Source organism: Mustela lutreola, chromosome 3 (assembly GCF_030435805.1).
Source record: "Mustela lutreola isolate mMusLut2 chromosome 3, mMusLut2.pri, whole genome shotgun sequence".
Taxonomy (NCBI): Eukaryota; Metazoa; Chordata; class Mammalia; order Carnivora; family Mustelidae; genus Mustela; species Mustela lutreola.
Window position 1 is genome coordinate 175,041,167 of NC_081292.1, and position 24,962 is coordinate 175,066,128.

The following is a 24,962-nucleotide window of genomic DNA, read 5'->3' on the forward strand; positions in this document are numbered from 1 at the left end:
TTCTCTCTGGTCTTTCCTACACAATATACTTTCATTCATTTGACATTAGTAAGAAGCAGTAAGAATTGTGTCTCTCCACAGTAGTTCTTAACAAATAGCAATCTTTGAGTGTGGAGAAAATGGCAGCGGGAGACAGAGAGTGCTAGGAAAGGAGAAAGACAGGCTGTGACCTGTTGGGAGAGGCGGGACCTCCAAGAGGCTATGTGTGTTCCTGAGTATATATTCCTTCTCCTGGAGCTGACTGGTTAAGTGTTTGCTTCAACCTTATTTACTTATTAATGGATTTCTGATACTGCTTTTTGTGCAGCAGGAAAGAGGCAGCGAGACTGAGTGACCCTGAGAAGATCCTGAGAGAATGAGGGTTTCCAGCTTCTGCTACAGGATTCCCCCTCAACCCCATCCTGGGCTTTCGACTTTCAAAAACTTTCCTCCTGGCTGAGAAGCTACCGTGATTTGGGGGCTCTTAGATTCTTGTCCACGGACTCTTCCTTTTTCCCCGAACATATTTTGTGAAGTTTAAAATCCTTTTCCAAAGAGAATGAGGTGAAGAGGAGGGAAGGGGGTTGATACAGAGTTAATCCTCTAGAGTTTGAAGGGTAGAGCCCAGAGCTGTCTTTGAAGTAAGCCCAACAATGCACATGGTTTTTCCTGATATAACAAAGCTTTCACATCAAATAAGACTTTGAAGATATTATTTTTGAAGTTGGGGTGTTCCACACCCATATATTTATTGAACATTTCAGGGTCCATTGTTGAGATAATATTCTTCTCACTTCCCTTTCTAAAAATTCCATTTTGACTCCTAGAAACCTGTTCTAGGATTTGTTTACCTTAAACCCTTTTCCTCTCTAAGGACTTGCTCCCTGGGAGAAGGGATAAAACAATCTTCTTCTCTTTAGATAATGTACCCTTACTGAAGGCATGTGTAGGAAAGGTAAAAAATGCATAAAATTCATTCTTTAAAAGCTCCCCAAACAGGGACACCTCGGTGGCTCAGGGGGTTAAATCCTCTGCCTTCGGCTCAGGTCATGAGTCCAGGGTGCTGGGATCGAGCCCCACATCGGACTCTCTGCTCAGCGGGGAGCCTGCTTCTCTTCCCCTCTCTCTCTGCCTGCCTCTCTGCCAGCTTGTGATATCTGTCAAATAAATAAATAAAATCTTAAAAAAAAAAAAAAAAGCTTCCCAAACACAATTCACAATTTTTCTTTAGTCTCTTTGTGATTGCGATGACCCTAATTAGTGTCAAATTTTTAGGCAGAACCAGGTGAAGTAGACTGGTTTGTTGACCTAATGCCTCATGTAAATTAAGCCATGTCTTTAAGAAAGAAAGCTAAGGGTAGCAAGAAACCTGACAACTGATTACTTCATTCACACCACAATGTAGGAACATATTATACATATATCCATATAATACATATCATCACATGAATATGTCCCGGGGGTATGTCTTGTGACTACATGTAGGGCTTGGGTCAGAGTTTCTCATCCTCAGCAATGCTGACATTTTGGGCAGGGAAATTCTTTGTCCTGGGGGGCTGTCCTGTGCTTTGTAAGATGTTCCACAACATTATCGGTCCCAACCCACTAGATCCCCTTAACATACCACCAGCACCACCCCACACCCCTGACAAGTCATGACAACCAAAATTGTCTTCAAATATTGCCATCTCTCCCCTGAAGGACAAAAACACCTTTGTGAGAACCACTAGGTTACGATTAGTTTAAATTTGAGTTAAGGTCAGCATTTCTACAATTCTGTCACACACTATTAAAATGAAAAATTGATACATCTCATTTCTCCAGTTGGCTATATTATTTTCAAGAGCAAGGATCCAAAATTTACCACCATATTTTCTCACAGAGAAGCTCAAAAACATTTGATGAGTGAGTAGGTGAATGAATGAGTCAACAAAGAGGGGAATGATTAAACCAACAAATGGGGAAGTGTATAGAGAGAATTCTTAAAAAGAAGATAGGTATGTTTTAGGGATTCGAGGGAATTTTTAAATCGATGTTATAGAGAAGATAGAGAAAACAGGATAAGGACAGAGAGAGAATTCCTTCTTGCTAGAACATCTGTTATGCGGCACAGAGAAAGACATGGTAGCAAGGGCTGGCATTCAGTCTGAAGAACCTGGTGCCTCACTTGGTCACCAAGTGTTCACAACTGACTGTTCCTTCCACGGTGCTTTGTCTTGACTGAACTTGAGTCAGACTCCTCTCCTTATTACAGACCCCTTACATTCTGCTTGCCCCAATTCTGAGTAAACACCACACAAGGTGGACTGTGCCCCAGCCCCCATCATCTTCTGAAAATGGACCGCAGCAGGACACTTTCCTGTCAGTCTCCACTGATCATTTCCCCTTCCTTGTCCAGCTTCCTCTCCAAAGATCCCATTTATGGCTGCTTGCCCTACAGTGAAGGATTACACTATAAAAGAAAACCCTTTTTCTGTTTGATTTTAAGATGCTTGCAGATTTGGGCAATCAGAGTGTCCTTCATATTGCAATTCTTTCTTCTAAATAAAGCCTCCCCCTATCAAAGTCTGGATTTGTTTTTGTTTGACACCAGTTTTCTGAACCCAAGTTTTATCTTCTGCAAAGGGAAGAAGAAAGGGAAAAAAGGCCTCTCTGGGGCGATTCCAGTCTGTGATTTATGGAGACCCAAATTCAGTTGGTCTATTTCAAACTTTAAGAGAAAAAGATATGCACACTTCCCAGAGGTGGATCAAGTGATTGTCATTCAGTCAAAGGTCATGATTGGTCAACATTTTTTACCATAGCCTGGAAATGCTTCAGTGCCCATCCACTGTGAATTTTAACAAAACATCACCCTACTTTGTATATGTGGAATGACAAGTTGTAATATATATTGATTCCTTCCTTTTCAGAAGCTCTGGCAGCCTTCACAGCAGGCTGTGTGAAAGTCAACTGGGATCTCCTGGGAGAGATGGCCCTGGCAATGTTCTCAGCAGTGGATGCCGGTTCTCTACTTTTCATGCATTACACAAATAATATTTGGGTGTGCTATGCTGGTTTTGTGATATTCAAGTCAAGTTACATGCTTCTCATAACGATAGCGTAAGTATTTATCATTTCTTAATCTAAATCTCAAGCAACAGAACAGGTTTCTTTATTTATTCTTCTAGTTCTTCTGAATAGCATTTTCAATGTTATATTTAATGCTTAATATAAGAGACAACAACTATATTCCTTTTTTAACAGATTTTCTCCTGGAACTTGATTAAGGTTATTAATCAGGCAAAAAAATTCAAAGTTCTCATAATTAGTAAACAGCAATATGCTCTGAGGTTTTGACTTTTTATGTTTTTTTCTATTGTATTTATTTAACAGAATAATTTTATTGATTTTTTTCTTTTATAGTCTTCTTTTTTTTTTAATTTGGTAAAAACATGTAACATGAGATCTATTTTTCTTAGCAGACTTTTAAGTGCACACTGCAGGATTGCTATCTGTAGGTACAATAGTATACACCAGACTGCTAGAACTTATTTATGATGCATAACTGAAAAATAAGTATTTATATACATTAAGTAGCAACTTAATCTTCCTCTTCACAAAGCCCCTGGAAACTACCATTCTATTCTTTCTTCTTTTTTTTTTTTTTAAGATTTTATTTATTTATCAGAGAGAGAGAGGGGGGAGAGAGCGAGCACAGGCAGACAGAATGGCAGGCAGAGGCAGAGGGAGAAGGAGGCTCCCCGCCAAGAAAGGAGCCTGATGTAGGACTCGATCCCAGGACGCTGGGATCATGACCTGAGCCGAAGGCAGCTGCTTAACCAACTGAGCCACCCAGGCATCCCCATTCTTTCTTTTATGAATTTGATTATTTTAGACATCACATATCAATGGAATCATGCAACATATGCCCTTCTATGACTGAAACATTTCATGTAGCGTAGTGTTCCCAAGATGCACCCATGTTGTCCCATATTGCAGGATTTCCTTTTGTTTTTAAGGCTAAATTATAGTCATTTGTATGTATATACCACATTTTCTTTATTCATTAATCCATCTACAGACATTTAGGTTGTTTCCACATCTTGGTTATTATGAATAGCAGTATAATGAATATGGGAGTGCTCTCATTTCTTCTAGGTCCTGATTTCAATTATTTTCAATAAATACTCAGAAGTGGGAATTTCTGGATTGTATGGTAGTTTATTTTTAATTTGTTGAGGGACCTCCATACTGTTTTCCATAATGGCTGTACCATTTTGTATTCCCGCCAACAGTGTACCATAGTTCTAATTTCTCCAATTTGATTTTGTTTTATTTAGCAACAAATTGAGATGTGATTGTTTCTAATTTTGACTCAATTTAGTTTTCACTCCCTACCTGCTTGAATAATCATAGCACATCTGTTTCTTTTTGAAACAAATTATCAAGTAGTCTCAGAGCAGCTGTAGAACTGAAGCTGTTCTATAAAACTACGTATAAAAATAAGAAACGTTAAATCATACAGTAGTTTAAACATAGGGAATATTTGATCTTGATTAATTAGAATAGAAAGAAAATGAGCTAAGGAAGTGATGAATGGTGCCTAGAGAATACCTAAAAAAGGACGAGGTAGGTATTGCTCCTCATTTCCTGTGTGGCAGTATGTTTAATTTTAATTAGGAAGTTGATCAAAGACAAAGCAAACATCTAAAAATATTTTCCTTGACCTAACATCAACTGTATAATCTTGGACATGCTCTTTGGCCTTAAATTTTTCTTAGAGACCTATGGAACACAAAAAACTATATTAATATATGCATTATGAAGTCCCAGAAGATGTGAACATAAAGGAGAAAAAAGGTGTTGTGATAATGGTGAGAAAGTTCCCAGATTTGATCAAAAGCATTAATCATATATTCAAAAAATGCATGAACATTCATTTAAAACATTAATTTGTACATTCAAGAGGCTCACCCATGAACTCCATGTAACTTACAATTGAGTTTATAGCTACCAGTTTGTTATTTGTTTACTATTTGTCCCACCTATTCATTTGCCTTTATTCCTCTTTCGAAGTTAATTGAGTTTTCTTTTTTAATTCCATTTTTTTTGTTTTTCTTGGCTAAGTCTTTTTGTTTTTAGAGGGATTAGATTTTAACTCGTTGGTTTTTGTTAAATTAATATTATACCACTTTGTGTGTAAGTTCTTTACAGCAACATAATTTCATTTACTCCCTGTGCCTTGTACTGTTTTAGAGATTTTACTTCAGTTTCTGTTATAAACCCTACAATGCATTATTAGTATATTTACTTTAAACAGGAAAATAATTTTTTTAATTAGGACCAAAAGAAAATCTTTTATATTTACTCATAGATTTACAATTCTTAATTCTTCTCATTTCTTTGTGTAGATCCATGTTTCCATCTGCTATTGATTCCCCAAGCCTGAAAACTTATTTTATTTTTTTTAAAGATTTTATTTATTTATTTATTTATGTGAGAGAAAGAAAGAGAATGAGAGAGAGGGAGCATGAGAGGGGAGAGGTCAGAGGAAGAAACAGACTCCCCGCTGAGCAGGGAGCCTGATGCCTGACTCAATCCTGGGACTCCAGGATCATGACCTGAGCTGAAGGCAGTCACTTAACCAACCAAGCCACCCAGGCCCCCTGAAAACTTGTTTTAACATTTCTTTTAGTACTAGCCACCTGGTGACAATTTTGCTCAAATTTTATTTATTTGAAAATACATTTTATGTCATTTTAAAGTATATTTTTGCTAATTAGAATTCTAAGTTGATAGTGTTTTTTTTCCCCCATTCAACATTTTAAGGATTTATTATTATTCCATTGTGTTCCAGCTTGCCTTATGGAGTTTGTTGTCATTCTCATTGTTGTTCTTCCTCTAAATGTGATGATAATTTTGCTTTTGGCTGTTTCTAAGATTTTCTATTTTTATTGGATTTTCAGCAACTTTACTATACTTACGTTTTCTTTATGGAATAGTATGGTTTTTGGCTTGCCCTGTTATTTTTTTTTTTTTTTTAATTTTTTTTTTTTTTATAAACATATATTTTTATCCCCAGGGGTACAGGTCTGTGAATCACCAGGTTTACACACTTCACAGCACTCACCAAATCACATGCCCTCCCCAATGTCCATAATCCCACCCCCTTCTCCCAAACCCCCTCCCCCCGGCAACCCTCCGTTTGTTTTGTGAGATTAAGAGTCACTTATGGTTTGTCTCCCTCCCAATCCCATCTTGTTTCATTTATTCTTCTTCTACCCATTAAGCCTCCATGTTGCATCACCCTGTTATTTTATTATTGTTATTTTAGTCTTTTCTGACCATCAACATCTTAACAAGGAGATCTCTATCTTCCCCCACTTTTATTTTAGAAATTATTTGAAAGGTTTCATTTTCTCTCAGCAGTCTAACTCTTGATTAGGAAAAGGAACTTAAGTCAAACAAATTAGTTTGATTTAATGCTCAATGGCTACATTTAGGAAGATGGAGACCTTGCAAATTAGTAAAAATATTTTTTTCAGAGTTATTTTTACTGTTGTTGACCACAGTTTTCACATAGTGAAAGAGTAAAAAGTATGTTATTCTTGAATATTTCAGAACAGATTGGTACACAGCCATCTGCATATTTATTGCATACTATGAAGCGAGTCAATTTGCTCTACTAAAGAAAGAAATAGGAAAATTTGAAAAAAAATTGTAAGATTAACTGTCAGAATATGAGATGGTTTAGGAAAAAACAAACAACCCAAATGTTTTGGTGTTTTGAGAAATTCTCAGAATGATTTATTATAGACATGAGGAAGCGAGGGTTAAACTATAGGAATAGCAAGAATGCTAAGATTTTGAGAGGCCATGAAGATGGAACTCATATTTTCATTGTCAGGGTTTTCCCAGACAGTATGCTCAGAGCATTCTACATAAAGCTCAATGATCATCTTTCATCTAATTTGTCAGTTCAGTCAGATGACTGATAAGCTCATTGAAAAGGGGTATTATTTTAGATGTAATTAACTTTGGTTACATGAATTAAGTTATCTAATTACTGGGCAGGACTCAACAAATAGTATCTTAGTGTTAGGATACACACTCACATGGGGGTGGGAAAGAGAACTTGACCTCAAATATCCATGAAATTTGGTGCTAAATGAAATTATCACTCCCATGTCCAATTTCAGAATCCTAATAGAGTATCATTTTCTCTGTAGGTGAATCCAGTCTCTGTAACCTCACTTACATCTTTTTACTTCTCTAACTTCTAAGAAAATTTTAAAATAAATTTAGCATGTGTAGGATAAGTGTATTTCTAATGCAAAGGATTAGAGTTCAGATTTGGAAGAAATTCTAAGGTGATTGACCATCCATGGTTTCAACCATCCTGTGATACAAGAAGTCCATATAAAAAAATCTGATTATTCTATAAAAGAAGATATTTATTTTATATTTCTGTTTCATGACAAAAGTGGTTAATTTAATTAATATTAGTCAAAGCTGTTATCTGGGTCCAGTTAAGTATTCCCTGTTGGAGTGAAAGTAGAATCGTGCTCATGCACTGGTATGCCCATGCTCATGCACTGGTATGCCCATGAAGTCCCTGCTCCATAATGAACATTTGGTGAGCATTTCTGGAAAACAACAACAACAATAACAATAAGCAAGGGGTACCTGGGTGACTCAGTCTGTTAGGCATCTGCTTTCAGCTCAGGTCATGATTCTGGGGTCCTGGAATCAAGTCCTATGTCAGGCTGCCTGCTCATCAGAGAGTCCACTTCTCTCTCCCTCTCCCTCTGTCCCTTTTCCTGCTCATGTTCTCTCTCTTTCAAATAAATAAAATCTTAAAAAAAAAAAACTACAAACAAATACAATAATATAACATTAAAAAAAACTTTAACCTATTGAATTTTTTTATGGGCAAAAAGCAATGTTTTTCTTTGCTTTATAAATTGTTCTATGACTTTCCTTTAACAGATAGGGTAAATGGGTAAATTCAATCCCCTAATGCCATAATATATGGAACATAAATGATCAAATAAAATTTCAAAGTGGTTCTATCTTTAAATTACAGACTGTCTTACAGGCTTATCTGTATTTAGTGTTAATTGCCTAACAGAACATGAATACAATTCAGTTCCCAAGAATTTTTTAGCCCTGAGCAGTGTACTCAGCACAGTAGATTTATGCCTATGTAGAAATGACTCAGTAGGAGCTTTGAAAAAGATTTTAGATAGTATGATTCCTTGTCATTTCAGTTACCTGGGACAATAATTTTGGGGTTTAGTCTGAAAAAGCTTAGCATTCAATGTCACGCTGAGCCTGATGTCATCATTATGCCTCTATCTGAATCTACCACATATAAAGGTCTTATCCAAAACAAAGTAATCACTGATACTTTGTTTAAGCATCTGTACAGATTAAATCAAGATTCCAACCTGGAATAATCTGTATACTAAAAGGGAATCTGCCATTTGATTTAATCTAGGTTTCAAGAGCATCTATCTAGTATAGCATTTTTTCTGCCAAAGGAAAATTTGTTAGCTGAGCAAAACACTCCTGAAATTTTAAGGCTCACCTGGACCACATGTTATATTCGCTTTGTGGGATCTAGGATAATTTATGGGTTTTGTTATGTTGGTAATGTTTTGCACTGAAATAATACATTTTCATTGAATCACATAATTTTAAAATGCTTATATTTGTTTTTTAATGTGAGGATTTGGGGAGAGGATGTGAAAATTGTTTAAAATCTTCCATTTGTTTTCATATTTTTAAATAAATTCAGGTTATAAATATTTTAGCTCAATTAGATGGAAGAATTTGAATGTATATATGTCAGTCTTTCCTGACCAAATTCAAAAACCCAGTCATTTATTTAAAATGAACTAACAGTCATACTGAACCAACTGTGAGAGCAAATAATTTGTGAGTTTTCCAGAGAAAAATTCATCAATTAGACTCTGAAACTGCTAATGTAGATAGTCAATGATCCAGAAGAGAATCCAAATAAGTAAAAACTCATCAAATAGACTTGTGATTTACTCATTGATATATCAAGGTTAAAGAGTGACTGTTAAACCATATCCATGTCCAATAATGTTCAGTGTTCCTTAGTTGCAGAACATTTGGAATATTTGGCTTAATTTTAGAGAAGGTTAATTAGCTTTAAATTCTTATACTATATCTCATCACATGGAATGTTAAAAATATAACACCTCACTATTCCATTTACCCTTCTTTCCTTTTTCTCTGCTAGAAGAACTTTTCAGCAAGAACTTCAACAGAAGCCTGGGCTGCCTGAGGGGAGAGAAATCTTGGAAACAACACAACTCCCTGCTCTGTCTACATATGTGGGCGCCTGGGTGGCACAGTGGGTTAAGCATCTGTCTTCGGCTCAGGTCATGATCCCAGGGTCCTGGGATGGAGCCCCACATCAAGCCCTGAAGAGGGCTCTCTAGTCAGTGAGGAGTCTGCTTCTCCTTCTTGCTCTGCCTCTTCCCACTGTCACTTGTGTGCTCTCTCTGCTTTCTCTCTCTCCCAAGTGAATAAAAAAAAATTTTTTTAACAAAATAAAAGCCCACATATGTGTCCTTTCAAAACTCTTTCCATTTGTACACTTTTAGATTTCAGGTTGCTGTTAATCTCAGTGTGGAACGCTATGCCCTGGTGTTCGGAATCAACACCTTCATTGCCCCGGTGATCCAGACTGTCATGACTGTAGCTGTGGTTGACAAGCAGGGACTGGGGCTTCCGGTCAGCATCCAGGTAAGGGCATGCCTCTGTGCCCTCACTGACACAGAGGTATACTTTAAAAACTATACACACACACATACATATGTTTATATTATTACACATAGTAATTGGACCTGCTGAGATATAATTTTCATAAAATAAATTGACATATAAAAAATTTATTTATAGTTCTATTAATTTGGGCAAACACACAGCTGTGTAGCCACCACCACATGAAAATAAAGAACCGCCCCTTCAGCCAGACAATGCCCGCCCCCCCTTGCTGTCAGCTGCCTCTCTCCATGCTACCTCCCCAATCAATCGATGGGTTTTCAATCCCTATCGTTTTGTCATTTTAGGAAGTCATATAAATGGAATCATAGAGATATAGCCTTTTATTTCTGGCTTGTTTTCATTTAGCATGGTGTCTTCAGTGGAGTAATTTTATACCGAGAGGTATAAATACGATGTAGTTAAGATACATTCTATTTCTTAGGAAACTTTTTCATTAAACAGGTGACCTTTTCATTGAGCATGTGAAAGAATGAAAGCATTACCTAAAATAGACCCATAAAGTCATTCCAGTTTAAGAGGTTCTCATTACCCACAGCTAAATGTTTTTCTTGCCCTGGTTAAAATTCAATCTCATGAATGCTTAGTTCACAGATTTCATAAGTCTACTCAGTCTCATGGACAAAACGGTAAATCTTACATGTCTCTACACATCCCTAATGCAAATGTTTAGAATATTGAGTCATCTTCTTTAAAAACAAAAAGAGAAAAGAAATCATTTCAGGAAACACAATTGAATGAGTAATATTTAAGAAATCTATTTTAATCTCAAACTAGTTTAACAGAAGGAAAGATACCTTCATTGAATAAATATTAAAACTGAGATTACTATAGACTCGTGTCTTTTTGAGGACATAAAGAGATCAGTTGCTACTTTCTAAAATAAAATTTAAATTCCTATTTTATCATCCCGCTTTCCAGCTTTTTAGAAATCATTTGGTATGTGATGTGATCAAGAGAGCACAAGCCTGAAATCAACAAAGTATGGATATAAATCTTGATGTTTATGAGTGATTTCTTAAGAACTTTTAATTCTATTATAAAACTAGAAAGAATAGTGTCATGATATCAGGCATCCATCACTCAAATTTATGGCCAATCTTATTTCATCTGTACCTGCCATACACTTCCTCTTTCTTCCCCTAGAGATACAATTTTTTTTTAAGATTTTTATTTATTTATTTGACAGAGAGAGATCACAAGTAGGCAGAGAGGCAGGCAGAGAGAGAGGAAGGGAAGCAGGCTCCCTGCTGAGCAGAGAGCCCGATGCGGGACTCGATCCCAGGACCCTGAGATCATGACCTGAGCCGAAGGCAGCGGCTTAACCCACGGAGCCACCCAGGCGCCTAGAGATACAATTTTTTTAAAGATTTTGTTTATTACCTGAGAAACCATGAGAGAGCACAGAGGGAGAGGGAAAAGCAGACTCCCCACTGGGCAAGGAGCCTGATATGGGATTCGATTCCAGGACCCTGGGACCATGACCTGAGCTGAAGGCAGACGCTTAACCAACAGAGCCACCTGGGTGCCCTCTGTAATTTATTTTTTTTAATGTCTGTTTTCTCTTCAGTAGAATGGAAAATATAATATCTGAGTTCATACACAGATTAGATGCTTGCCTATAAAATATACCATTCCCAGGCTATAGTGTACTCAATACATAGATGTGTCTCTCTCCTTTCTTAATACAAAGAAACAAGAATTACTCACATGAGTCAACACTGTTAGGATGCACTTACCTTTTCTGAGGACTTCTGCAGGAATATCCTCCAGAAATCTCCTTTATTTTTCCACAAATCCATGGAGTCTTAATCTGAAATTAATGAATTCCTAGAACTGAAGGAGGCAACCCAGAACTTAAGAAGAAAATTGTCTGTCAGTCTCTCCGTCCTCCTCCTTGCACTATTTTGTGTAACCTGATTTAGATGACAACTTTGTGGGAAAATCAATAAATTTTGACCTTTCGGGGGAATTCACGTGGACATCCAAAGCCGGGGGTGAAAATTAAGTTTGGCAGAAAAAGTCAAGCTTCATTTTTGTTTCCCCCGATAAGCCAAGATTTCCAAATCCTTTTATCTTCTCAACCAAGGGAAATTTAGTTTCAGAGCACTCCTCTAAAATCTTTCTTTGGGGGCGCCTGGGTGGCTGGCTCAGTGGGTTAAGCCGCTGCCTTCGGCTCAGGTCATGGTCCCAGGGTCCTGGGATCGAGTCCCACATCGGGTTCTCTGCTCAGCGGGGAGCCTGCTTCCTCCTCTCTCTCTCTCTCTCTGCCTGCCTCTCCACCTACTTGTGATCTCTCTCTGTCAAATAAATAAAAATCTTTAGAAATAAAATAAAATCTTTCTTTGTATTTCTATCTTGTCTTATCATCTCTACCACTAACCTCAATGCTACAACAACTTTCTTTGAGATTCTTTCATGTAAGTTAGGTAAAGTAAAACTCAACTCCTAAATAAAGTACTAGTTTCCCCAGGTGCCAGAGCAGGGTAAGCACAAAATATACAGTCCAAAGGCATAAGGGAAGACAATCCCTATTTCTATCAAATATTCCCCAAACAAAAAACTTTTACCACAGATTTCTGGGTTTGAAAAGCAGCGCTCTTAAAATTGGTTTTGGGTAGAAATCTAATGAAATTGGATTAACTTCAGAAAGCCAAGAATAGTTATATTGATTAATAACTCCCAAGTCTCAATCATAAATGTCCATTTATCATTGGTTATGCACTTAATGATATCCCATGAGCTTCTTAATATAATTTCAAGTGCCATTTTAAAAGATTGGAATCTAAAAAATAGAAACTACAACCTAAGTCAGCATTTTCATAGGACATAGAAATTCAGTGGAAAGAAATCTGCATTGAGGCATCCTGAACAAATTCCTCCATTTCCTCATTATTTTTCAGCCTGTTATCCCAACATAGGCTTTTTTAGATTCTCAATTTAAAAGGACCATAGAGATCTTTTAAAAAAAGGTTCCTTGAATATCTTTGAATATTACTGAAAGGCTAGGGGGAAAATGCCCATGAGCAGCTAAAAGAATCTTTTTACCTCATCTAGAAAAAGCTAAGGAGTAATTTAGCTAGTTATGTAAGAAGAGGTAACTTTAGAATATAGCTTTACTGAAGCCATAAGAACATATTGTGGTACACTGATGATATAAAATAATTTTCAAGGGGAATTTTGTTTTTAAAAAATAGATGAAATTCGTAGGTGTAAATATGAGGGAATTTCAGAGGGAGTGGGTGAATAATCACACAAATCCAAAGAGGTTAATATTTTTTTTTAAATAATCCTTCTGAGGGGCACCTGAGTGGCTCAGTCAGTTCAGTGTCTGACTCTTGGTTTCAGCTCAGGTCATGATCTCATGGTCTTGAGATGGAGCCTGGCATCAGGCTCTACACTCAGCAGATAGTCTTCTGGAAATTATATCCTTCACCCTATCCCTCTGCTCCTCCCCTTGTATGCTTGCTCTCCACCGCCCCAAATAAGTAAACAAATAAAATCTTTAAAAAATAATCCCTTTGTTAGGTTTCACATGAAAACACCCAATTACTCACAGGTTGGTTACCTGTTACTATCTCCCTCCATTCCTCATGCTCCCCACCCGGTTCCATCCTTCAGTATGCAGAGATGCCCTTTGCAATGGAGAACACACGGTAATCATCAATTTTTTTAAAATATTTTATTTATTTGGCAGAGATAAATCACAACTAGGCAGAGAGGCAGGCAGAGAGAGAGGAGGAAGCAGGCTCCCTGCGAAGCAGAGAGCCTGATGTGGGGCTCGATCCCAAGACCCTGGGACCATGACCCGAACCGAAGGCAGAGGCTTTAACCCACTGAGCCACCCAGGCGCCCCAATCATCAATTTTTTATTGATTGAGAGAGTTGACATTCATTCAACTCCCTTTCATGAATCTCATTACTTTCACCAGCCTCCTCCCTGGATGATCTTGAAGCTTAACATGAAAAGCAACTCTTGATCCTGTCAGGGAGGAAAAATATTGTTTCCTCTCACCCAATTTGGTTCTCAGCTGCATCTCTGTAACAAAAACAAATTAGCAAAAGCATATAAATGTATTTGATTTAAGTTTTGTGTAACACAGGAACCTTCTTGAGGAAGTGAAGACCCCAAGTAATATTTGAGCCTGAATGTTTTTACGCTAGATTTGAAAAAGGGTGGAAAGCTATGAAAAAAAAAAAATATGATAGGACGAAAAGGATATAAACTAAGAATAGTAAATTGGGGGAACTTCACAATGCCTGTTCATTCAGATTCCTCTCTGTGTCCTTTTATCTTTGGAGATAAGGATGTTCCTTTCCTCTGGGTATAGACACTCGGTTCTTAGGACCGGCTCCAAAGGAAGGTCGGAAAGTCCTTCCTGCACCTGCCATGCCTCAGACTCCTTTAGTTAAAAAACATTCACTATGCCAAAGTGTCATATTTGGGAGCAACTTGTCCTGAACCCCAACACCAGCAAGTTGGGGAAGCACACAAGAAAAAGAAAAGGGGAAGGCCACTGGTACAAAGTGACCCTTCGATGACATGGACACCACAGCTGCTGCTCTGCTCTATCTGCCATGTCCTCATGGAGAAATGAGAAATGATCCTCCCCAGCTCTCTTGGCAGGAAGCCACTGCCCTTAGCCACTCGGGGACCAGATGGACCCCTGATTACACACTCCATTAGATTATCTAGCTAGGATAACTGGTACTTTTGGCTGCCTTAAATTAAATAAAAATTAGAATCATGAAAATGGAGTTTTAGTTTTAACCACAAAGGGCTTAATAAGGGAAGGGGCACTCTAAGCAGAAAGATTATCTCACAAAAAGTAGAACAGGGACGCTATTATTTGAGTGCATGGAATGGGGATTCCTTTAGATCCTGGGAAGCCTCCCATATCAATTCTGAGATGTTTTTGATGTATTTAAAGCATGGACTATTGGCCAGTCCAGAAAGCTCAGATGAATGTTTTCAGGCCGCATTCATTAACTCAAAACATGTGAGATGTGTGGTCTGTTGGATTTAAGATTCCATTTTGGAATCTTAAAGAGTAACTGAAGGTGAGCCCAGATTTTCATTATCAAACAAAATAACTGCCGATACGAATTTTCAATGAGTTCGAGTCCTGATCTTCAGACATTGTCTTGTTTTCTTACTTTTCTGTTCTAGTGGAAATGGTCTGAAGGCAAACACCTTGAGAGGAGTGGGGTTGAGGATTGTGTTTGAAGAAAGAGAAGAAGGGTGGTGTCCACGTTGTTTGAAGTTTAAAGTAAACAAGTGGTTTTTTTTCTTTAAAATATTAAATTAAGAAAGACTTCCTTCCATTAAGAGCTATAGAATTTAAGAAATACTAAAATAAGAAAGGCTTATTTCCATTAAAGCAACAATAAACTGGATATCAGAAAAAGTCCTTTACACTACAAAACACCTAAAACTCCTGGATATAAAGTTGAGATTTTTTTTTTTTTTAAAATAAACGGCTGAATTGGTAAGAAATAAGAACACTCTGCAGAGGTCAAAGCAAGAACAGGAAACCAGATAGATAAGGAAGCACTGAATCTCTCATGTGCTTGAGCATTTGCTGATTCCCCAGCGACCTGGAATTTTGGCTTTAGTGGCAACCCCAAAAGCTATATCCTCTGTGAGTGGTGAAGCAGAAACAAAACATGAAATGACAGGGGAAACGCCAACAAAGAAGATGAATCTGGGTGGTATCAGAGGAATTTACCCTGGAAATTTACTTTCATAAGCCAGCACTCACATAATTCTAGGGCCCAGTTTCTACAGGCTAAATATTTTTTTTCTTTTCCTAAAGCTGAGTATTTCATTTAAAATGGCCCTGGTCGATAATGGCCCCCAGGTACCTGTATGTATCAAAACAAATGTTCTCTGGAAAGACTGTCCCTCAATACAGAAATTTAAAAAAAAAAAAAAATGCCACAGATAAAATGCCACCAAATATGAGATTATTTTTTAAAAAGCCCAAAATCGTGCCTGGATATAAAGTAGCATGAGCCAGCCAAGTGAAATAATAAAAAGCAGAATCAGACTGACTGACAAAGATTTGAGACAGAAGAATTGCCAGCATTAGAATATAAAGATGTTTGACAGGCTTGTACACAAAGGAAAATAATAACATGAGAATGGAATGAGGTACTTCATGAATGCTTGTGAATATTTGGGGAAAATAGAACTCATGAGATTAGAAACTTAAATATGTTAAGAACAAGTTAGACACATAATAGGAAAAATTACTGAATGGGGAAAAAATCACCAAGAATGCAGCAAAGAAAGAGGGAAGTGGAAAAATTAACACATGTGGAGATGAAACTGAGAAAGTTGAACAAATATCTATCTGGAATTCCTTGAGGAGATAATAAAAGCAGTAAAGAGATGCCAAAAAAAGAAATATTCACTGAGAATTTTCCAGAAGTATTCTCAGAATTAAGAAAGAAGCCCCCAAAATCTCAAAAAGAGTAAGTAAAAAGAAATTCATATCTAAGCACACTATGGTTAAATGCAGAAAACGAAAGAAAAAGAAATCTTAAAATTAGAGAAACAGAAATCAGGTATAGGTGGTCAAGAGTGGACCTGTCAGTAGCTTACAGTAGAAGCCAACAAAGCAATGGCTTCAAGTGTTACAGAGAATAATGGCCAGCCCAGAATCATAGACAAAGAGAAACTCTGTTATAAAAATAAGAGTAAAACAAGGACATTTTCAGACAAATGGAAATAGAATCAGTGTGTTATCACCAACAAACCTTTACAAAAACAATCTAGGGCACCTGGGTGGCTCAGTGGGTTAGGCTGCTGCCTTCGGCTCAGGTCATGATCTCAGGGTCCTGGGATCGAGTCCCACATTGGGTTCTCTGCTCAGTGGAGAGCCTGCTTCCATCTCTCTCAGTCTCTCTCTCTCTCTGCCTTCCTCTCTGTCTACTGTGCTCTCTCTCTGTCAAATAAATAGATAAAGTCTTTGGAAAACAAAACAAAACAAACAAACAAACAAACAAAAAAAACAATCTAAAGTATGCATTTGAGGAAGAAGGAAATTTATCCCAAAAGGAAGGTATTCCCAAAAGAAGGAATGTGAAAAAAAGAACTAAACATATGAGTAAATCTAAACAAACACTAATCATTAATACTTAGGGGCATCTGTGTGGCTCAGTCAGTTAAGCATCCAACTCTTGATTTTAGCTTAAGTCATGATCTCAGGGTCCTGGGATGGCGCCCCCTGTCGCACTCTGCAGTCAGCTTGGAGTCTGCTTGAGATTCTCTCTCCCTCCCTTTCCCTCTGCCCCTCCCCATCCTCTCTAAAATAAAAAAATAAATAAATAAAATCTTTAAAAGTAAAAAATAAAACAATAATACTTATATTTTATATCTTGAGGAGTTTTTTAAAAAGATGCCCAAAGTACTGGACAACAATAGTGTCTACCAGTAGAGGATGTTCAAAACTTGGGATTTTTGTGCTCTTCTGGAGGAGGGGAGGAATTATTGATTAGAAACTGCTAGGGCGACACACTAAGCAGAGAACGGGTTGAGAGTCCATCTGGTAGGGAGGCGGATTTCATCACCAGCATTGTTTAAATTGCTGCAGCATGACGATAATGAGATGCAACAGACTTTTAGTCAGTTTTATTATAGTTTTAAAATTCTTTGCACAGAGTTCTCCCTGCTTACTGCCCATACCCAAGGCAGACAACTCCCACCACCATCACCTTTATACATTACTGATTTGTTTATTTAAGAGTCAATATTTCAAGTGTAATCATGAAAAAAAATTAGAAGTAGATTATGCAATTTTTATACAGAAGAGAAGAATTAAATAGTATGTGGGAAAAGAGTCACATGAAAGAGCTCAAGAAAGGAGGGGAAAATTAAGGAGCATGAAAAATCTGAAAAATATGGTGGCAAAAAACACAAATATGCTAGTTGTCACTAAAATAACAAATTAACTCATAGATTGGACAGCCAATTTACAGGAAATAGGGGAAGCAAAAGAACTCATTCCATGACACCCAGAATTATCACCAAAAAAACCCAACATCTGGGAAATTAGTTTTTCAACAAGTAAAATTTTAAAAAAAGATCAACAGTGTCTTGAGAAATTCAGTAATCAATCATAATGTGTGGATCTTATTTGAATACTGATTCATACCCAGAAACTAAAAATATTATGAGACAAGCAGGGAAACTTGAATACTGACTAGAAGACTTTAAACAGTTGCTAATATTTTAGGTGTATTAACGATTCATGGTGATGCTTTTGTGCATCCCTCTTTTTAAAGATACAAGCTGAAATATTTATTCCATTATATGATACTGGATTCAAATTGATCTGCGAGGGGAAAGGGGAAGTGATTGGGGAATTGTAGAAACAAGAGTGACTATGAGCTGGTGATTGATGAAAACAGGTCATGGATTCATGGGCATTTGGATACTGTCCACTTTTGTGAATGTTTATAATTTTCCAAAAATAAAAATCAAGCAATTCAAAGCTGAACAACCCAGGGGAAAAAAAATTAAAATGTATTTTCAGGTTAGATTCCTAAAGGGTTACAACTATAATCTATTTACAGAAGACACATTTAAAATTACAAAGAAGTAATTTGGAGGGGGGAAGTTTGGAAGTTTGGAGGGGGGAAGGAAGGAAAACTCATACCATTCAAACAAAAATTTTAAAAGCAAATACAGTCAAATTTTTTAAAAGATAAAACATAATTAAGACCTCTTGATCTGTATATCTAAGAATCATTAAAAATGATTAAAATTCCATCGATTCATTAGAAACATATACAAGTTCTAAACTTCTGTACATCTATTAGTATCATTTCAATATTTTGAATAGATATGCTGTCTTCTTTCTATTTTTATTTTTTGGATAGAATACTGTCAAGCATGTTATATTCTAAGAAAAAAATAAACTCCCAATTTCATACACTAAATGTGAATATGAAAAAAGAAGGCAAGCAAAAAGGAAGACTATACTCTATATAGATGGAGAGTTTCAGAAGCACAGACAGTTAACACTGATTGAATTCTACTACATGGGTATTGTTCTATATGTCTTATATATAATAACTCATTTAATCCTCACAACAAATGTGTAAATATTGTTATTATTCTAATTTCACAGCTGAGAAAATGGAGGCAGAGAGAGAATCCATGACCTATTTAAGATCTCCCAGCTAGTAATAAAGCACCACTATTTACCTTCAGTGTTGAATACCCATTTTAATGTCATTCATTAATTTATTTTTCTTTTATAGTTTTTAATTTATGGGAGTTATTTTTCTATTATTACTGGAATTTTCCTGATGAGAAGCATTTACATAATCTGTTCAGCCAAATGCGGAAAGGAAGAATGTAGGTCTACTGCTACTGGTCAGAATCCAAGTGAACTGGAGAACTCAATGTCTGGTATGAACACAGTAACACAGTTTTAGCCTGGTCCCTCCTACCATGGACTCCAAGGGTGGACAGCTCTGAAAATATATGGTACTATACTACGTGACATTTTAATTTTTTATCCTAGATTAAGATATCATAAAAGACAGGATTATCATCAACCTTATCAACACCACATCAAAATCTCTGCTATAGGCTGGTGAACTGGATACAACCAAAAACTATAGTCAACCAAGTTGAAACCAGCCATCTTTATGGCCTTGGTGAGCAACTAGGACCCTAAATACGGTTTTAATACTTTAGAGTCCACCCCAAAAGAACCTGGAAATCAGACAAATGGGACCATCCAAGAACAGAAACATGAAATATCACAGAGTGAATGATATATACTGGTTTTTGTGCCCAACTTCATAAATGTGTAATTTGTTTTGGTTTGAATAGTAGATAAAAAAAGTTTCTCATGCAGGCCTGATGCATAGTAAATGATCAACATGTAATAACCATTATGATTATACTCATACTATATACTATGAAAAAAGCTAGAATGGGGGAAATCATTTAATTCCTATAAAATTAGGCCAAAAAAATAAGGAAAAGAAATTTTTTTAAGATTTTATTTATTTATTTGACAGAGATCACAAGTAGGCAGAAAGGCAGGCAGATAGAGAGGAAGGGAAGCAGGCTCCCTACTGAGCAGAAAGCCCGACGACGACGACACGACGACGACGCGGGGCTCAATCCCAGGACTCTGGAATCATGACCTGAGCCGAAGGCAGAGGCTTTAACCCACTAAGCCACCCAGATACCCCAAGGAAACAATTTTTTATTAAACTTTACAATGACCTTACATGAAAAGATTGAATATTGTAATGATTTCAATTCTTTTCAAAATAATGGATAAGTTTGTTGTAATTTGTGACAGTCAGTGTTATGTGTCATCCTGATTAGGTTCTCAGGTTCCTTATTTATCTATTCAAACAAGTACTAATCGGAGTGTTGCTGTGACATATTTTGTAGATGTGATCAAAGTTCATAATCAGTTGACTTTAAGTAAGGGAGATTACTCTAGATAACCTGGATGGGCCCGATTCCATCAGTTGAAAGGCCTTAAGTGCAGAACTGAGCCTTCCCAGAGGAAGCAGTTCCATCTGAGGACATGTCTGAGAATTCTAGCCAACCTGTCCTGATGACCTGCCCTGTGAATTTTGGACTTGGCCTCCCCAGCTCGCCCAATCAAGTAAGCCAACTCCTTTAAATAAAATATATATCTCCGCTAGTTGTTTCTCAGGCTGAATTCTGATTGATACAGATTTTGGTACCAGGAATGGTTGTAAAGGACAGATTTTTTTTTTTTAAGATTTTATTTATTTGCCAGAGATAGAGAGAGAAAGTACACACAAGCAGGCAGAGAGGCAGGCAGAGGCAGCGAGAAAAGCAGGCTCCCTGCTGAGCAAGGAGCCCGATGTGGGACTCGATCCCAGGACCTTGGGATCATGACCAGAGCCGAAGGCAGCAGCTTAACCAACTGAGCCACCTAGACATCCCGTAAAGGACAGATTTTTAAGAAAGACTTTTCTGTACAGCTTCTGGGTTTTCTGGAACTTGTTTTCTGATCTAGCTAGATTTAAAGCCACTATGTTTCTCGTCATAAAGAAGGCACTAGTAGTCATGGCATGATGTGGTTTTAGACACATTAAGTGTCATCATTAGATACACCTAATCAAATACTGTATTAGTTTCCTAATGTTCTTATAACAAATGACCACAAATTGAGTCACTTTAAGCAACAGAAACTTCTTTTCTCACAGTTCTGGAGGCTAGAAGTCTGAAATCAAGGTGTTGATGGGCCCATACTTTCTCTCTGAAAATATCTAGGAAAGGATCCTTCCTTGACTATTCCTAACTTGGAGCAGTTGCTGGCAATTCTTAACATCCCTTGGCTTGTAGACACACCACTCCAATCTGTTCCTCTGTTATCACATGATGTTTTCCCTATGTGTCCTTGTCTCTATGTCCAAAGTCTCTTTTTAGTATAAGGAGGCCAACCATATTGGATTTAGGTCAACCCTAATTAAGGCACAGATATAGGTTCCAGATGAACATAAATTTGGGGGTGAGGAGGTAAACATTCAGCAGTACCTAAAGAAGGTGAGGTTCTAAATTGTCATGTATGTCAGTTTAGACTATTTTAGTTAAACTAAAGAGAAAAATGGAATTGGGTGGTTACTCCTGGCAGCACTGGAGAAAATAAGGGAGGAAAAAAGGATATGCTCAGGGCTTCAAATTCCCAGCTCGAGTGCTTGCATTAATGACCTGAGCTCTAATATATTTTCTGAAAAAAACCATTATCTCCTGCAGCCACAGAGTGGAGATTTCTGATCATCAAACCAAGAGTCTCATTCTGCAATTGGCTGCTTTACAGTACAAATTGAATTCCTGACCTTGCAGGGTGTCTTCTGATAAAGTGAGGACATTCACTGGGAATGGATGGAATCCTGAAAACTGGATTGGGAACACATGGTCAGATCTCAATAAAGCTGGGGATATCTAAGCCCTAGATTAGCCAAGTCTTTGCCATTAGAAGTTGTCCTTCCACCCCTGCCTAATGAGGTAGTCCTGTAATGGCATCCACTGAGGTAGCAAGACATTGTTGAGTCTCCTCAGACTCAACCCCCCAGCACCCATCTTTGTCTCTAAACCCATAAATAGACTCAAGTTTTGGCAAGCCCCAAAAGGGATAGTACAAAATGTGTGGAGATGCATTATGCTTCAAAAGAGCTACATGATTCTCCCAGTTTTTATAAACAGAAATCTAGGTAATATGTATGGGAATGTATCTTAAGGATGTGGGATCATGGTAGAAGGAACATAAAGTTGGATCAAACAGAATTTGTTGATATGGGCTGCCAGTTTGGTTGGTTAGCTGAAACATGAAGTTACAGGTGGAACACACTAAATCAGCTGAAATGCCAGAACTGCCTTGGTTCTTAGTGAAATTATGATGTTAGAGTGGATTTATCATGTGGATTTGTTCACCCAACTTGGGAGGATCCAGAAGACACACCTTCTACCATAACTGTGCGAATACATTCAGAACAGCCCAGCATGTTAAAAGAACTCTGTGGTTGCTTTGCTCTATAGATCAACAATTTAAGTGGGAACTGTTATCAATGAACTGGAATACTTATATACAATGGAGATCAAAGGATCCTAGGGAGACAGGGGCTATGTGGAGACACTTAGTTGCTAAAGACAACATGGGTGTGGTTACCATAAAGGACAATGGAGCCAAAGCAGTGGTCAGAATAGTCTAACTTACAGAGAGTTGTGGTGTTGGCTAGTTGGTAATCCATAGAAGAGAAAAAGATGAACTTTTTACTGAATTCTTACTTGACCTGTATGAGCCAAAGGGTTCTAACTAATTTTAAGAAATTCGATATTCAGTAGCAGTCATAATGGAAAATGCTACCACTGCTTCATGATAATTTGGATCCCAATATTTTCAGTACAGTAAAAGTTGCCTGAAATTTAATCCATCCAAATGTATCTGGAATATAAGTCCAACATGAATAAGTTTGATGGTAGTAGAAAGATATCCTTGTGCATAAGAAGAAGCCCTATGGGGAAAGTCTTCAAAACCTTGTTCCCAGATTAGATTTCATGTCAAGACAGACTACTTCAGTTTCTATTCTGGGACTCTGTTTCTTTCTGTCGTGTGCTAAGCGAACACCTGATATCCATCTTGAAATTCACAAATTCTCTCTTTGATAGTGTCTTATTTTGTTGCTTGAGTTTTTATTTCAACTCATATTTTTTTTGTTCCCAGGATTTTGATAGCAACCCATTCTTATTTTGTTTTTACCTGTATTTTCACAATAAATCCTTCATTTTTAAATGGAAGACATTCTCTTGTTTATTGTTTTAAGGATCCAAAAAATATTGTTTAAAAGACATTGTTAGTTCTATAAAGTCAGTTTCATCTGAAATGAATTCATGTTCCAAGTTTATTTTGTTGCCCTTTCCTAACATTAGATGTTTTCAAATGTGTTAGTTATTTAGTATTCTATAACAAATTACCCCAACACTTGTGGCTTAAAACACCACACATTTACATTTATTATTTCATAGTTTCTGGGTCAGAAGTCTGGGTACACCTTAACTGAGTCTTCTACTTCAAGGTCTTCCATAGGCTAAGTGTTGACTGGACTGTGGTCATCTCAAGGAGGTAGGGCATTGACTGGGGCATGATGCATTTCAAAGTTCATGTAATTGTTGGCAGGATTCGGTTCCTCGTGGCCACTGAGCAGAAGGCTTCAATTCCTTGCTAGCTGTTGACTGGAGACTGTGCTCAGTTTCTGGTCATATGGACCTCTCCAACATGTCAGCTTGCTTCATCAAAGTGTGCAAGCCAAGAAATCAAGGATCGGCTTAAAGATTTTGTAACCTAATCAAGAATGTGGCATCCTGTCACTTTTGTGGTATTCTCTTCATTAGTCCCTAGATCCAGTGCATACCCCAGAGACGATGATTGATTTCACAAGGGTATGAACACCAGGAGGCAGGGATCACTGGGAACCATGTTAGAGCTTCCTACTACAAAGAGTTTTTGAAACTTTGCCAACCTCCCTTAAGTGAGAAGTGCTTTGTTTCTACTTTCATTTCTCTCACTCTCTCTTCTTACCTCAACCCTCACCTTGGCTTTGACCTGTCTAGAAGTTTTGCTGTTATATTCTCCTGCCCTACATCCAAGCCTCATCCCATAGTGTAATGGGATATCATAGATTATTCTCAAGCCTCTGGATAATTTAAGTCAATTTGTGATCTTGGGACTATATCCATGTCTCTGGTGGACACCATTTTATAGGCCAGAACCCTTGCAGCAGAGAGTCATAGGATTTTTTCAAGACAGAAGGGGGCCCACTCTCATGCTACATCTCAAGTGAGCCTAGCTATATCATGCCCACTCTGTGTGGAATATCTGATCTCTGTGATCATATTCCTACTCTCCACCTGTCTGTAGACCACTTCCAGACCCAGATCCCAGCAAGGACGTGGCTGCAGCCTTGCATTCTGCATTTCTGTTCTGTGTTTGGTCCACAGAGATACAGATCTTGTTTTTGAGCCCAGAGGTGTGGTTAATTTATTTCATTTGAACATATTATCCAGCAGAGCTTCCTCCCTTTTTGGACAAATGCATCAATGTGTGAAAATACTGAACCATCATGATCCAAAATCTCCTTGGCCTACAGTCTCTACTGCTAATAAAATCACAGAATCTCAACAGTTGAAAAAAAAAAAAAAGCTGTAGAAAATAATTAAAGGAAAGAAAAGGACAAGGAAGGGAGAGGAGAGAAAAGAAAGGAACTGGAAAAGAAAGAGAAAGGAAGGAAAAAGAAAAGAGGTTATCCTCTTGTGGACAAAACTGAAGCAGTGGAAGAAAAGATGTCCCCCCTCAAAAAAGCATTGGAAACCCCCTTTCCCCATAGGTTCTTTTCATGTATTACTTTTGCTGAAGGTAGCTGAGAAGACAGAGGCACTGGAAGAATTTATGGCAACTGAATGCATTTTAAAAATTTAGAAACGTTTCAGACGTCTGTTACCATCAAATGTTTACTACCTACTGAAACAGTTGAAAGAAGAAAACTGCATGCACCAAAAAACAGAAAGAGGAGAAGAAAAAGATTGAATATGTCCACAAAAGAGCCCAAATGGTCTCAGGCCCACTATTAAATTCTGAATTTGGGTCCTGATGGGAATGCCCATGTAAGGTTTA

General features: G+C 37.4%; 1 protein-coding gene across 1 annotated transcript in view; it reads left to right on the forward strand.

Annotated features, from left to right (window-relative positions):
- LOC131827369 (thiamine transporter 2-like) overlaps positions 1–19,866 on the forward strand; it is a 40,654-nt gene extending 20,788 nt beyond the window's left edge. The window contains 3 exon segments of the mRNA XM_059167823.1: positions 2,892–3,081; positions 9,600–9,741; positions 19,051–19,866. Coding sequence (XP_059023806.1) covers positions 2,892–3,081; positions 9,600–9,741; positions 19,051–19,227 — 509 coding nt within the window. The 3' untranslated portion in view covers positions 19,228–19,866.
- The last annotated feature ends 5,096 nt before the right edge of the window (positions 19,867–24,962 follow it).